Source organism: Symphalangus syndactylus, chromosome 21, assembly GCF_028878055.3.
Source record: "Symphalangus syndactylus isolate Jambi chromosome 21, NHGRI_mSymSyn1-v2.1_pri, whole genome shotgun sequence".
Taxonomy (NCBI): domain Eukaryota; kingdom Metazoa; phylum Chordata; class Mammalia; order Primates; family Hylobatidae; genus Symphalangus; species Symphalangus syndactylus.
Genome location: NC_072443.2, coordinates 84,696,378 through 84,710,846, shown reverse-complemented (window position 1 = coordinate 84,710,846; position 14,469 = coordinate 84,696,378). Strand labels below are relative to the sequence as shown.

At 40.9% G+C, this 14,469-nt stretch overlaps 1 protein-coding gene across 4 annotated transcripts in view; it reads right to left on the bottom strand.

Moving 5' to 3' along the window:
- Window positions 1-2,903: 2,903 nt before the first annotated feature.
- FHIT (fragile histidine triad diadenosine triphosphatase) overlaps window positions 2,904-14,469 on the bottom strand; it is a 1,518,095-nt gene continuing 1,506,529 nt past the window's right edge. For 3 of the 4 annotated variants that reach the window (XM_063630834.1, XM_063630836.1, XM_063630835.1), the window contains 2 exons: window positions 6,519-6,625; window positions 2,904-4,138 (listed from right to left, as the gene is read on the bottom strand). In XM_063630834.1, coding sequence (XP_063486904.1) covers window positions 6,547-6,625 — 79 coding nt within the window. In that variant the 3' untranslated portion in view covers window positions 2,904-4,138; window positions 6,519-6,546. Of the gene's footprint in view, window positions 4,150-6,518; window positions 6,626-14,469 lie in introns of all 4 variants that reach the window. The other variant, XM_063630837.1, reaches the window with a different exon arrangement.

Below are 14,469 nucleotides of genomic sequence, written 5' to 3'. Positions count from 1 at the left end.
CATTTGATTTGATGGTTTATAAAGTTTCCATGACTCTGTGGTTTATTATTCCCAATTTAGGCACAGGGAGTTGGTTTATATTTATCTAATCCAGGTAATAGAGTATTTAATTTCCTGTCACTAAAACCAGATTCTAGAAATGTGATCATCTAAATAGAATGAGGGGAGAGGCAGCCAGATCGAATAGAAATTGGACTGGAAAAGACGGGAAAAACTAGTTGAAATCTCCCTTCTGGCTTCTTTTAAAACAATGGGTCCTTTGTCAGGCAAAGAGCTTTTTGAACACACTAAGGTATCTTTAGCTGTAAAAGAAGTATCTTCTCTCGTACCTGTATCCTAAAGAAAATCTATTTTCATAACAATTTGGGAACAGCTGAAAGAGTTTCATAATTGTTGTGAAACTTGGGAATGGCTGAAACATTTACATTGGTATTGAGCTCCTCACATGGGGATTATCTAGTGGGTTTAAGATTAAATTGGTGATAAAGCTGAATTTAAAATCCACCTTTCCCCCAAGAAAATATGAGAGTACTATGATCAGCTTCCTAGGCCTTTCTCATTAGAGGCTTCTGTGCTGACAGTGGAACATCGCTGAGGTGGTTGAGATTTGGGGTAGATTTCAAAAGGTACAATTTACAGACCAGAACATGTGCTAAGTAGGCAAACCTGTCCTTTCTCAATCACCTTGACTATCCACAACTATGATATAAGGGTGATCCGGTGGCTGAAATTATGGTGATTTTTCAAAAACGCCAGTGTCGAAATTTTGCCTTGACAGTACATCTATAACTACTAATAATGCTGTTTTGGGCTGACTCAGTTGCTTTGAAATTGCATGGCCCCATTATGAGTAAATGAGAGGCAACCAATTATCTGTAAAATAATGACGTACACGAAGGAGAGCTTGATGAATTACAAGTGAGTTCTGCTGACACAACAGGGTGTGGAAACCTGCCCTGCTCTGACTTTCCATCAGAATTAGGGGTGACGCTTGCATATTTTAACAACATGTCCCCCTCAATTCTAATGTGGAATGGGAGAGGGGAGGGTGGGGAGATGGCAAAATCTTCCCCCTCTAGTCACTAGGACACATGCCATTGCTTTAAAATTAAGTAGAGAAACTGCTTGGATGTATAGAGGCAGCAAATCCAAGTATCAATACCTGCATAAAGAATTACCATCCTCCAGGAAGGAGGCAACGTTAGATAAGAAATGCAGGTCTCCTGTCATCTAATGTGATTTAGAACATAGACTAAAAGAGCCATTGCAAATCCCTTATCCCGGAACTCAGTCCAGTGTGTAGGGAGCCAATGCATAAATTCACCTACACAGAGAGCAGACGCTAACTTCCTGGAACGAAAGGATTGCCAACCTCATCAAGGATCTGTCACGTGGTGAGTGAGACAACTGCAGCTTCATTCAGCAACCCTTGGGCTGTTGAGCTCCTTGTGCATGGTGAAGGCAATAACCCTTTCTCACTATTGCTCAAGAAACTGCAATTCAAAGTCATTTTCTGCTAGGCAAAGGATACGGAGAGCAGCTAAAACACCAAAATCTTCTGGAGGGTTATATGGGAAGATAAAGAGAGTTCTTCTACACAATTAATCTGATGTTGGTGTCTTGATGGCTTCAAGAGGCTGAGGAGACAGTACATAGTTTCAGAATGTTTACCTTTGTTGTCCTAATGGTACTCTTGCTCTTGCTATGCTGAGGATTAATTCTTTATATGTAAAGAAGATATAGAAAATAATACTTACCAAGGAGTTGCTAGGTATATTAGTTTGTTCTCATGCTGCTAATAACAACATACTCAAGACTGGGTAATTTATAAAGGAAAGAGGTTTAATGGACTGACTGACAATCATGGAGGAAGACAAAGGAGGAGCAAAGGCATATCTTCCATGGCAGCAGACAAGACAGCGTATTCGGGGGAACTGTCCTTTATAAAACCATCAGATCTCGTGAGATGTATTCACTATCAATGAATCATGAGAACAGCATGGAAAAGATCCTCCCCCTTGATTCAGTTACCTCCCACTGGGTCCCTCCCATGACATGTGGGGATTATGGGAGCTACAATTCAAGATGAGATGTGGGTAGGGAAACAGCCAAATCATATAACTAGGTATGTCCACCCCAAACAACATTAAATCAAGAAGAGCTTTTTGGTCTTACAGTCCTTATTCTTATATAGGGCATCTCTGGATATAGGTGTTCACATTCTTCTTTGCGACCTGTTGGTTTTTAAGACAGACTATTGGCAAGCAAAATGTCAGGGCAAGCACTGAGATTTGACCCATCAGCCCTAGGGAAGCTGACTCTTTGGTTTTCCCCCATGCACCTTGTCTTCTTGATATGTGTGTGGGGGTGGGGGAGAGGTGGGTGGGTGGAAAGGAGTACTGGTTTAGGGTTGAAGCAGGTCTAAAGCCAGTTTGCTCTGGGTTTAAGATCTGGCCTCCACTGCTGTGTCTCCAAAGTTGGGAGTCATATTCCTGTTCAAGATAATCTTAAGTGATCTACATTGAATCTCTGAGTAGGTTATTCTCTTTAATCCTTCTGAACATGCCAAATGGAGAGTTTCAGTTTGGTGCTAGAATTAAATGCCCCTCTAATGGTGGCTAGCCTCACTTTTTAACACAGAGACTGAATCTCACTCCTAGTAGCTAAGGCAAGCAACTATGCAGAGCTGGAAATCATCAGCATCGTTTTTCTCTTATGTTTATTTTTATGCTTAACTTCTAATTACAAGTAGTACTTGTTTTTCATTGAGGCTGAAATATAAAGTTTAAGATAAATATACTAAAATTTAAAAAGTGAATCAAGTAAATAATGCTCTAGGTGGTCCACAAAGATAAGAAAACTTATGACGAAATGGGAATGAATGCAATTTGGGAAACACTGTATTCGCCCAAGTCATGTTTATTTAGACATGTGGTCAGATGGTAAAGAAAAGAAAGAGGGAGGGCAGCCTAGGCAGGATTCAGCATGATCTGAAAAACTTGCAAGTAGAACAAAGTTGGTTGGGGAATCCAGACCCATTTTGGTTTCTGCTACCCGGCTGTAGTGCAACCAGGGAGGCAGGTGCTGGACAGGGTTGTATTTATTAACAAGGCAGGTAAGGAAGTCCAGCAGGCGAGGAGGTAGGAGGTCCTCAAGGCCGAAATAGGCCAGTAGATAAGATGAAGAGGCTAAAAAGACTATTTGGAGGGTACAAGGAGAGATGGGACAGGGAGAAGGAAGTAGCTAGAGAGGTGAGCTCTTTTAGCAAAGAGGGCAGTACACAGACTAAGAGAATGGCCTTTAGGGTGGGACTGCCTGGGTTCAAATCTGAGCTTTGCCACTTACCATTGGCCCTGAACTAATACTTAACATCCCTAAGCCTTAGTTTTCTCATCACTTGCAAGACAGGATAATAAGAGTCTACATCTTACAAATTCTTAGCAAGTGTTGGCTACTGTTATCAATTCCAGGGCTGAGCCCTATCATGTCTGCCTCTGTGCATGTTGAGAATTGTGCAGTTTTGCAGAGTGAGCACCACGAATGTCTTTAAACTTGCTCTGCCTGAGACTAACTAACCAACTTGCTGCTGAGGGAATAATCACGAAAGCTGGGGAAGGCCAAGTCTATCTGAACTTCAGATTAACAATTTTAAAGTCTAGCTATGTCCAAATATTTCATAATTGCCCTACTTATTAACACATTTCAGGGGTTTCGTGAACCACTTAATGTATAAAAATTCAATATTGGACACATTTTTTTGAAAAGGGAAGAAATAAGCAGGTGGACCAATCCAGTGATTGAATTTCCTTTAAAAAAGTAACTATAACAGGTTTGTTGCCTAATGCATGGCAAGTCAATACACCGAGATACAGGGTTGTAGCAGAGAAGGAAGTTTAATCATAAAGCTGCCGAATAAGGAGACAGGGGGAAACCTCAAATCTGCCTGTCTGAGCCGTTTAGGTCTACGTATTTTCAGGGGGTTGGAGTGACCGAGGTGCGGGATCATTGTTTGAGGAATGCAGGCTGAAGTCGCAGGATGGTGAGATGAAGAAACTGCATTTTCATGCTGATTCAGTTCCTCTTGGGGAGGGGGGTCTTCAAACTGGTTGGCAATAGCTCTTTTGCTGGAATTTGGGACCTGAAAAACATCTTAAGCAATTTTAAAACAAACAAAAGCCTTATGATTCTAACATGAGAAATCTTCTCTGTAGGAACAATGAGGAGGCAAATGGTCAGCGTCGGGTGCTCTGGGACTTTTGGTTACGAAGAAGTGGGCCAAAGTGCAGCCTGACTAATGCTTAATTACAACTATATTTCTGTCCAGAACCCAGCATGTAATTCTTGTTAACCCTGTGAGGATGGTTTCAATAGAATGTTTCCTTTGTCCTTAAAGGGAAGTATATTTAGTCCCATTATACTCCAGGTAGTGATGACGGTCTTGGCAAAATCTTAGGACCCTAAGTTGGCCTCAAGGCAAGACAGAAGCAAAAACTGACAAAACAAAGCCTACAGGAAATGCGGGTAATAAGTTTGAATCTTCTTAAAGTGTCTAGAAAAAGCATTCTAAGGCAAAAATCCTACAATTCAGCGAGCCTTGGGAAAAAGCCTAAAGCTTTCTAGCCCCTACCTGAAAATATCCACTGCATAGAAAACCCAGGAGAAAAAATTCAACCTAGGCAGTCAAGTCTGAGGTATTGTTACCCCATTTAAATTTGAACAGGGCACTCTAAAATGACATACTGGCCTTCGTAAGAGGAATAGAAAGAGGTTTGTAGTCATGCCCATAGGCCTATGTTCTTAGGTAAACTAGCTTGATCCTTAAAAAATGAGAGAGAGATGGTGAACAGTGGAAAAGGTTCAAAATAAAATATGAAAGACAGCCTCTGCTATAGCACTTGCCATATCCCCCCAGGCAACTGAGTGCAGAGCTGACAAACTTATGACATGGGAGAATGAAATAAGCTTTCTAGAATGCAAGGATCTGAGTACAACACCATATTTGAACAACAATAGGGGGCAAGGTAGTCTGGGTCTTTAAGCATTTAGAAGACTCTAAAAAGAGGGCTGGGGAGAGAAAGGCCAAGTGCACATATATTTAAAGCTATCCAGTAAAGACTTACATTTCAAAGTGAAATCAGAATACAATGAATGTGTTTTCTAGCTAAAAATCATGATCACTAAGTGGTTGATACAATTTTTTCCAATCAATTGCTACCAGCATTGGTTCACTAATGTTTTTATTTGTATCTGATCTACTTCTGCAACTTATAACATGAACATATTTATTCACAGGCCAGATGAAGAATTGCCTAATTCTAATTTGGAATTATCTAATCCTAAGAAGGAAAAACTATTTATAGGAGAGGATCTGTAACTGGGGTCCATGGGAGTTTATTAACAGATTTGCCAGAAAAAATACAAGATACCAGTTAAATTTGAATTTGAGATAAACAAGTAATTTTTTTAGTCTAGATATATGCCAGTATTCCACGGTAACCCTATATTTATAAACAAATTTCAGAGAGATAGATACATTTCTCTCTCTCTCTTTTGTTTTTTTGAAACTGAGTCTTGCTCTGTCACCCAGGCTGGAATGCAGTGGCATGATCTCGGCTCACTGCAACCTCTGCCTCCCAGGTTCAAGCACTTCTCCTGCCTCAGCTTCCCAAGTAGTTGGGATTATAGGCATGAGCCACCGTACCTGGCCTTCTTTAACACTTTTTGTTTACAGACCAAACACATCACCCTCAGTCATTCCAGCAGTCTACTATGGGAACTGAGACTAGGAGGGATAATATAGATTGCCAGATAGATCTAGGCATGAGTTCCTTAGACACTGCATAAAAAATTGGAGTGGAAGCATTTTGACAAGGAAATTGGCTATAGCTGTCTTTCTACCAGAGTCTTAAACCTATGATCTCTCAACAGTTAGCCATCATTAAGACAAATATTAATTCTATCAAGCCTTGACGTTTCCCTGTGGCCCGAGCTTCCTAGGAGCCGAACATAAAGGGAAACGTGAAGGGCAATTTACCAAATAGCAACTAAAGAGAAGAGTACACTCAGTGAAAGCAGAGGAGTTTGCCTGGGGGCGTGTTAGGGAGGCAGAGAAAGCTGGTTTACAGGGCTTTGCAGACAGACTTGAGCCTAAGGGCCATGTCACACCCTTAAGTTGGGGTTGACCTTTTAAACAAGAAGTTGTGCATGACAGAAGGTCTGCTTTGTCAACAATGGATTCTGGAGGAGCACCACCACAGGTAAGACTGGAGAAAGGTGGTGGTGGGCTGGGGGAACTGGCTTGGAAGAAGGGAGTGAAGAGGCAGGAGAGTTGGAAGAGACTGGGAGGCTGGAAATACAGTACTCAAGGGCCAGGGTTTTCTCCCCTCCAGCTTTTGTCCTCTGCAGCCACCACCCAAGGATGCTGGTGAAGGTATTTTCGTGCATCCCCATTCTGAAAGTGCAACCTCTTTCCTGAGGCCCACAGGAGGGTCTGGGTGATGACGAAATGCAGTCTTTACCTGTGTCACTGAAAGTAGACCCGTAGAGCTACGGCTTCTGCTGCCATTTCCTCCTCTGATCTCCAAGAGGCAGGAGAGTCCTCCTCTTCCTTGTCATGTTTCTGGAGCTTTGGAGAAAAAAATGGAAGAGGCTCTTTCATGGGCCCTTGGGATCTCCTTGAACAAATTTCGGGGGGCTGGGGGAGACTGAACAAAATTTGCAAATTAGAGGCCCGTAGGTGTATCTTTTAATTGTTTCAGTTGCTAAAACTTGCAAATGGAGAGGCTTTATACAAGAATCCACATTTAAAATAATCGGATCATTTGCCTTCTTGTAATCATCGACTGAGGCTGAGAGGGGTGATGATATGATATAGGTCTGTGTCCTTGCCCATATCTCATGTCAAATTAGAATCCTCAGTGTCGGAGGTGGGGCCTGGTGGCAAGTGATTGGACCATCAAAGCAGAATTCCCCATTGGTGCTGTTCTTATGATAGTGAGTTATTGGGGGATCTTATTGCCTAAAAGTGTGTAGCACCTCCCTCCAATCTCTCTCTCTTCCTCCTGCTCCAGCCACAGAAGACGTGCCTGCTTTCCCTTCTGCCATGATTGAAAGGTTCCTGAGGCTTTCCCAACCATGCTTTCTGTACAGCCTGAGAAACCATGAGCCAATTAAACTGCTGTTCCTTATAAATTACCCAGCCTCGGGTAGTTCCTTATAGCACTGTAAGAATGGACTAATACAGGTGATCACAGACTGGGATGAAGTGGGGGAATGGGGTGCATTTGCCATTCCCATAATCTCCCCCACACTCTTCTAATTTTCTTATGTTTAATAGGCATCATTCATTTATTTTACTTTCTGGATTTTGAAGGCATTGAGTTTGTCACCAACGCATAATCCCTCCTTCAGGGTGGCCTGTGGTTTACCTCCTACTCTCTTTGGTTTAGACTGTCTTGCATGAGCTCTGAGCAGTTTTGTTCAGTGAACCAAATTTATGATAATAACACAAGGGCCATGAGAACTGAGTAAGTAATAAGTATTTCCATTAAAAGAGGCTTCAAGTAGGGAAACAGTAAAAGAGATTAAATGAGAAAACAACTTACAAAAAATTAACAATTTGTCTCAAAATTAACACTTGAATCATTTTAAATTCCTCCTCAGATGACAGGTATATTTATTTTAAAAAATTGTATGTATGTCTCAGATTTACATATAGAGTGAATACAATTTCAATTCTATCAGAGAGGATGTTCTCAGAACTCTCTTCCTTAGAAATGCTCAATTTTCTCCCTTAACCTCCTATTATGATTCAATTTCATTAACTAAATTTATTGTTCCTGTGTGTGGCTCTATACATTGTAAAATGCTGCAGGTTATCCGTTCATTCTTCATGGGAATGCACAGTGTAGTATTTTGTGTTATGTGTTAAAAGTCATTTGGGATTGAGACAATTTAATACACCAATGAGAGCTAGCATTTATGATGTGAAAGGCGCACATTATTTCTTTGATATATGTTATTTCGTTTAATCCTTACAATAACTCATAAAACTGACGCTACTTAACCCCATGTTACTGTGGAGGAAACTGAATTCTGAGGAAGTTCATACCCTGGTCCAAAGATCACCCAGCTAGGTAGTGGTAGGTGCCAGTATTATCCCCAACAACTTTTGCCTTTTTATTTATCCAGAAGGATCTACAGTGTCCCTAAAGGCCATCCCACAGATACTGTTCCACTCCATTTTGAAAAAGGTCAACTTAACTATTAAAATATCGACTTTTTAAAAGTTGATCCTTTAAAAATAATTTTGCCAACTCAGCCAAAAGTCTATCAACTAATAAATGACTTTTGCTATCTCAGGCCCCAAACTCTAAATCTAACCTAGAGGCCCCTACCCTGGCAGCTTGCAGCAGATGGAGAAATTTCCCCATTTATTGCAGCTCAACGTTGATACAGAAGGCGAAACAGTGAGGGAACCATAGCCTCGCACTCCAGCTGAGCTATATTTCCACTCCTGGTAAGTTTGAGCCTAAATGAGGCTCATTAGCATATAACCGGGCCACAAACACGTTTATGAGGGTCATGGATCTTCCCTTCAGAATTTGGCTGCCAGCACGCTGGTTTTACATTTTGCCATGTAGATTTAATTCTCCTTAGTGGAAGAAAACCACATTAAGAAGTCATTTCCTTTCTTGCAGAGGCAAACATGCCGCAGTTGCTACAGGCAAGACAAACGGGATTGCTATTCTACTCAAGAACTAATTTTCATTTTGATACTACCTTGAGGTCTGTTATAAATCCATCTTATAACAATTCAATAGGATGACAAAGAGACATGCAAAGCCCAGGAAATATGGCCTTCCCACTTCTGCTACTGCCATTGGAAGACACAGAAATCAAGCATTAAGTGGCCTCATCAACACAGATCATAACAGATGAATCCAAATAATTTAGAGCCTGTGAATGTTAATGCCTTCTTGGTTATTAGGCAACCGTCTGTTATTGTCATATGCCTTACAGATGGCAACATTGTGCCAACCCTTAGAAGTTTTTGGGAAATAAATAAGAAATAAATAAATAAAAACTAATCAATCATCTTTGCAAAAACTCTGTTGTACATAGCTGTTAAAAGTTATGAGATTTCCCTCCTAAAAGCCCCAGATGGAAGCATGTGGTTCTGTTTAGAACAGCGGTGCTCAACCCTGGTTGCCCATTGTAATCATCTAGGAAGCTTTAACAAATAAAACCCACCCCAGGGATTCTGATTTAATTGGTTTGGGGCAGCCTGGGTTTGGGGATTTAAAACAAAACTTCTCAGCCAATTCTAAGGTGCACTTATTGTTGGGAATCACTGCTTTTTGGGAGAAGTGTGTGGATAGAGCCCACACACATATAGGAAGAATACGTTTGCCTTTAAGCGCATTGCTTGTGATCCTATCTATCTATCAACAGTACTACTGCTGTCCTTTGCAAACCTTGCCCTAGAACTGCTTTTCTTCCATTTATGCTCTGTCCATGGGATGTCTGGCCTACAAGGCTTGTCTTAGCAACACTAAGATGCGGATGCAGTTCAGGAGCCTTTGAATGTTTTTAATCTCTGCAGAAATAGGGAACCTGGGAAAGGCCCTGGTGGGCAAGAATTGTGTCCTAGAAGATCCACCCAGGTGACTTGAAGATTAAAAATGCTACAGTTTGGAGTAGAGTTCCATTTCCCTAAAGCAACCCAAGAACCTGGTGGCTGCAACTTCTTGCCTGGCTAACAGAGAGAAAGCCCTAATGATCTTAAATAGCAGTTTATCCAAAAGGCACTATTTGCCGTGGGTGAACTTTAATGGAGGAGTTTCACTTCCGATAAGCCTTCTAGATTACTTTGGCTGCCCACAGGGGAGGGCGGTGGTGACTACTTGTTAACACAAAAGAAAGACAGTTGCTCTGTCCCTGTAATGCCAGGGGCCAGACCTAGCACTGGAACGCTGAACCAGACAGACTCCTTTATTGTTCTCCTGGGGCACCCAGGTAGGGAGGTTAGACACCAAATGGCTGATTCTTAGTGAGATGGGATTACAAAATGGGAAGGGTGCTGGACAGAGCTAGCCTCATTGCAAAGGCTTTTGAGTATCACTTTGGTTTCACAAAGAAACGTTATGAAAAACAGTGATGGAGGGAAAGAGGTTATCTATGGATCATCCAAAAATGGCTCTCCAGAAGGCGAGAGTTAGGTCTGAGCTTGAACAATGAGAACAAGTTCCTTTAATCTCTTTGTGTCTCAGTTTTCCCCTTTGTGAAATGGGAGTAGGAAAAAGAGTGGTGAGCAGTGCCCTGCCTGACACATAGTTAAGTGGTATTTAATATTCCCCGCTGCTGCTACTACTGTCAGTCATTAGCATTATTTTTAGGCTAAATAACACTGACCTAATGACAGCGAGCACTAAAAACTCCACAGAGGTTGTTTCTAGGAACAAAAGTATTTTGCATCTCCATGGTTCCCCAATGATCTATATCTTTTGGACCTAACTAACCACTTTGTAGAATGATTAAAAGTTTTATTATCAGAATTCAGATCCAAAACAACTTATTATAATGAGACACCCAAATCTGAGGAGGAAATGTAGCTCCTTCAGCTCTAAAATGAGCCTCACTAATCCCTAATCCTCAGAGCTATTGTAAGGAGTAAGGTATTAATCTAGGCTTCTCACGATAAAAGCTAAGATCCTATGGTAAAAGAATGTGGTGGAGGTCAAAGGTAGTCAATACCCCAGGAGTATGCTTGCCAGATTTAGCAAATAAAAATACAGGACACTCAGTGACTTGTTTTAGGATAACGATGTCTCATACAGTATTGAGATATCCTTATATGAAACAATGATTTGTTGTTTGTTTACCTGAAATACAAATTTAACTGGGCTTCTTGTATTTTATTTGGCAACTCAACCTAGCAGACCCCTTAAAAAGGTGTCACAGGAAGAACTTGGCTTGCATTTGGTAATTAGCTTGTTCCCAAATTTGCCTGGCTGTGAATCCTGGAAAAAACAGAGGAGACCACGTGCAGGAAGATAAAATTCAAGGCCATCATTTCGTGCAGTCCAGGGCTTATTATTATTGCATGGAATGTAGTGTAAATCAACCCGCACTATTTTAATTCCTTAGTTCACCAGTTCTAAGGTGCACATTTTTTCATATTTTAACATCTTTGAAATCAAAACAAACATGTCCTTGTCATAATTTAATTGGCAGCGTTTTTCTTTCTTAGTAGTACATAAAATAACAGCACTTCCAACTGACTGTATGTGGGATTCAGTGCACTATAGTTCTCCATCTGTCCTTTCTGCAGGTAAGTCACGTAAGTTAAATGTGACTCTGCTTGCTCTGAAAATGCTCAACACCAACGCTGATGTATTACATACTGGTTTCCTTCTGATGCAACAACAATAGTCAAAACGGTTTTCACAGAAGCTTTGTTCTTTAGAGGAAACTGCACGCCAAAGTGACAAAGTTTGCAAAAACTTGAACCAAAGTCTTTATTCACATTCAACAGACTGAAGTCTGTGATGGCCTCTCCAAGCAAATTCTATTTCTGCACAGCTTTGGAAAGAGATTCAAAAAAAAAAAATCTATCTTCAGTCATCCCACTTTATCTGCTAGAAATGGTTTTTGGGGAAGGTAGTGTTAACAGGATTTCTGATTGAAGAACTGATTGATACGTGTTGATTTTGACACTGTGCTCCCTCCTGTGCAGAGTGTGTTATCACAAGGTATATGGGGTAATGATTAATTCCCTGCTGTATTGCTCAAACCGCCTTTGCTATTGACATCTTTAGAGTTCCGTAATGGAATGCAGTAGGAGGAATGGTTCACAATAATTTAAATATTTTTCAGAATTTGGAACTAACCTGGAGTAAAATGCCAAATTGTCTTCAAATGGGGGGAAACTAGCTCAATGCTCTTCTTACAGAAGCAAACAGCTGAATATAAACTCGGATGTTTTTATAAAATAACATATTTCATTATTATCACTTTTATAAAACAACATACAGAAGCAGAGAGCTTGAATAAATCATTTCTTATGGGTTGATGTTTACACAGGGGTTTATATAAAGTCTCAAAAGGAAAATAACTGTATTTTTTTTTTTTAGATCTGATCCTCTGTTATTACTTTCTAGTCAACCAAGATGTGGTGAATACATGATATATTCCAGGCTCTGTTCTAGGTCTTATGAAAGATACAAAGATAAATAAGCCCAAGATCTTTGCCTCCTCAGGTTCACTGTGCAATAGGGCGGACAGATTCATGCATAGATCATTTAATACTGGCCTAACTACTGAACTAGAAGTTCCAGCAAAGTGTTCTTGGAATATCTGGGGTAGGGGGAGAGAAAATAATTCTTGCTGGAATTCAGGTTTGAGATTGACTTTTAAAAATCAAGGACTTGGTCTGGACTTAAAAGATGGTAATGAGATTCTGAAGAAAGGGTAATTCTGGGCAATGGGAACAGCTTCATTAAACACATAATGTGAGTACCAGTTCCCCAGCAAGGCAACTTGTACCCATGGTCAGCTTCACCAACTAACTACAGCACTGTTCCCTGATGAATCCTGACCTGGCTTCTAGGCAGCTACTAACATGTATCAGAGTCAGCAAGAGAGCTGAAATTTGCCACTTTGAGAAGCCTTAACATTCCATTGTTTAAAGATGGAATACACACGCACGACAGGGGTCTAAAAGATGGTCTCTGGTCCTACAAATGCAAAGCTGCAAACAGCTTTAAATCTTACTGAGAGAAACTTATTCCCTTTTCAGTGATCTTTCAGTCCATCTGACTGTTCAAGAATAAAGTCTCAGCGGACTAGTATGTCCTTGATAACGTACCAACAGCACCTCTAAGAGAAAGAGAAGAGCCATCCAGACTGGCTAGAATATAATAAGATTGTTTTGTTTAGATCATATTTATTTTTAGGGGCATCTTTCATTTATGACAAAACGTGTCAAGTCTCCTTTTAAAGTAAATTTAAGTTAAACGTAAGAATCAATTTTAAAAATATATGAAATGAAATGGTGTGAAAATATGTCATTAACAGCTTGAGAAATAGCCCTTGGGGAAGGAAGTACAACTGAGGTGGGAAAGGGTGACTCAAGATGTGAGGGTGATGCATTGTCCTTTAACACTTGTGGGTGGCAGTTTCTACTGGGCTGAGTTCTAGAAAGCTTCATTTTTTATGGATGCATAGGAGTCAAAATAATTTCATGTTATAAGAACTCTGTCAAAAAAATGGTATAGGGGATGGTAGAACTTTGGGTAGGGCAGGCTTTTAAAGGAAGGCTTCACTGAAGATGTAGCATATAAGTTGAGGTGTGAATAATGAGTATTTAAGTAAAGGGGCAGGAAGGAATATTTCAAGCAGAAAGAACAGCAAGTGCAGACCTTCAAGGAAGTGTGGTGGTTGGATAACAGGCTGGAAGAGTGAGAGAGAGGACTTGGGGGGATGGCAGATCATTTGCACACTGTGGGCAGGGCTGAGAAGTTTGGATTTTATTTTTGGTGTGATGAGAAGATATGAAAGGATCAGAGGCAAGGAAGTAAAAGGACTAGAATAATTGCTCATAAAGAATGTCCTGGAAGGATAATTAATTAAAGGGAGAAAGTGATGGCAGCAATCAGAAGAGAAAGTTTGGGAGTGGGGGCAGCATGGATGAGGAGAGGGGGCTCATTTGCCCCGTAGGCTAGTTAGTGTCATGGCCACTAAGTGAGAGGACTTGGCCCCTCACTGTACATGGACCTTGTCATCTGGCAGCTTTCTCCCTGGTGCTTGTCTGTAAAGCACACAGAGATCCTGGCTTCCCTGCCAAGATTGCTCTGAACCAGTGTGAAAATCACTCAGTTTTTGCCCAATATCCATTCTGCCTCTCTTCCATCATTCACTTCTCAAAGTTCCCGAGAAGCCTTCCTGGACCATTCTGATTGAGTCATATTTCACGATTCTGGATGCTTTCATGCTTCTAGCACCTTCCTGCCCCTGTCCTTTCAGTACCTGTTTCCTGCCAGACACGGAGCTTCTTTTGTCTATGTGCTGGTTACTGAGCAGACTGGCGCCCACGTTGGACTTTCTTGGTGGCCCAATGAATCATCAGTTGCTTTCACTTGAGGCAGAAAATTTCACTGGGACCATAAACCTCTGCCTGCCACTTGTGATACCTTAGAACGCTGAAGTTTTTGAATATTACTTAGTATAAAAATATGTTCATTGCTTCGCTTCTCTATGTGAGGGATCCTGTGAGCTGGAGCCTTGGACTAAGCACTAGACTGTGAGATGTCTATGCACAAATTACCTTCGGCTCCTTCTACTCACTGTGAAAATTCAAAAGCCCAGTTCCTCCTCCTTTTCTGAACAGAAATTCAAGTAATCAATCAATGGAGCATTAATCATTTGATTAGTTGCCAAAGCTTTGACTTAAGCCTAACTTGCTTGAGT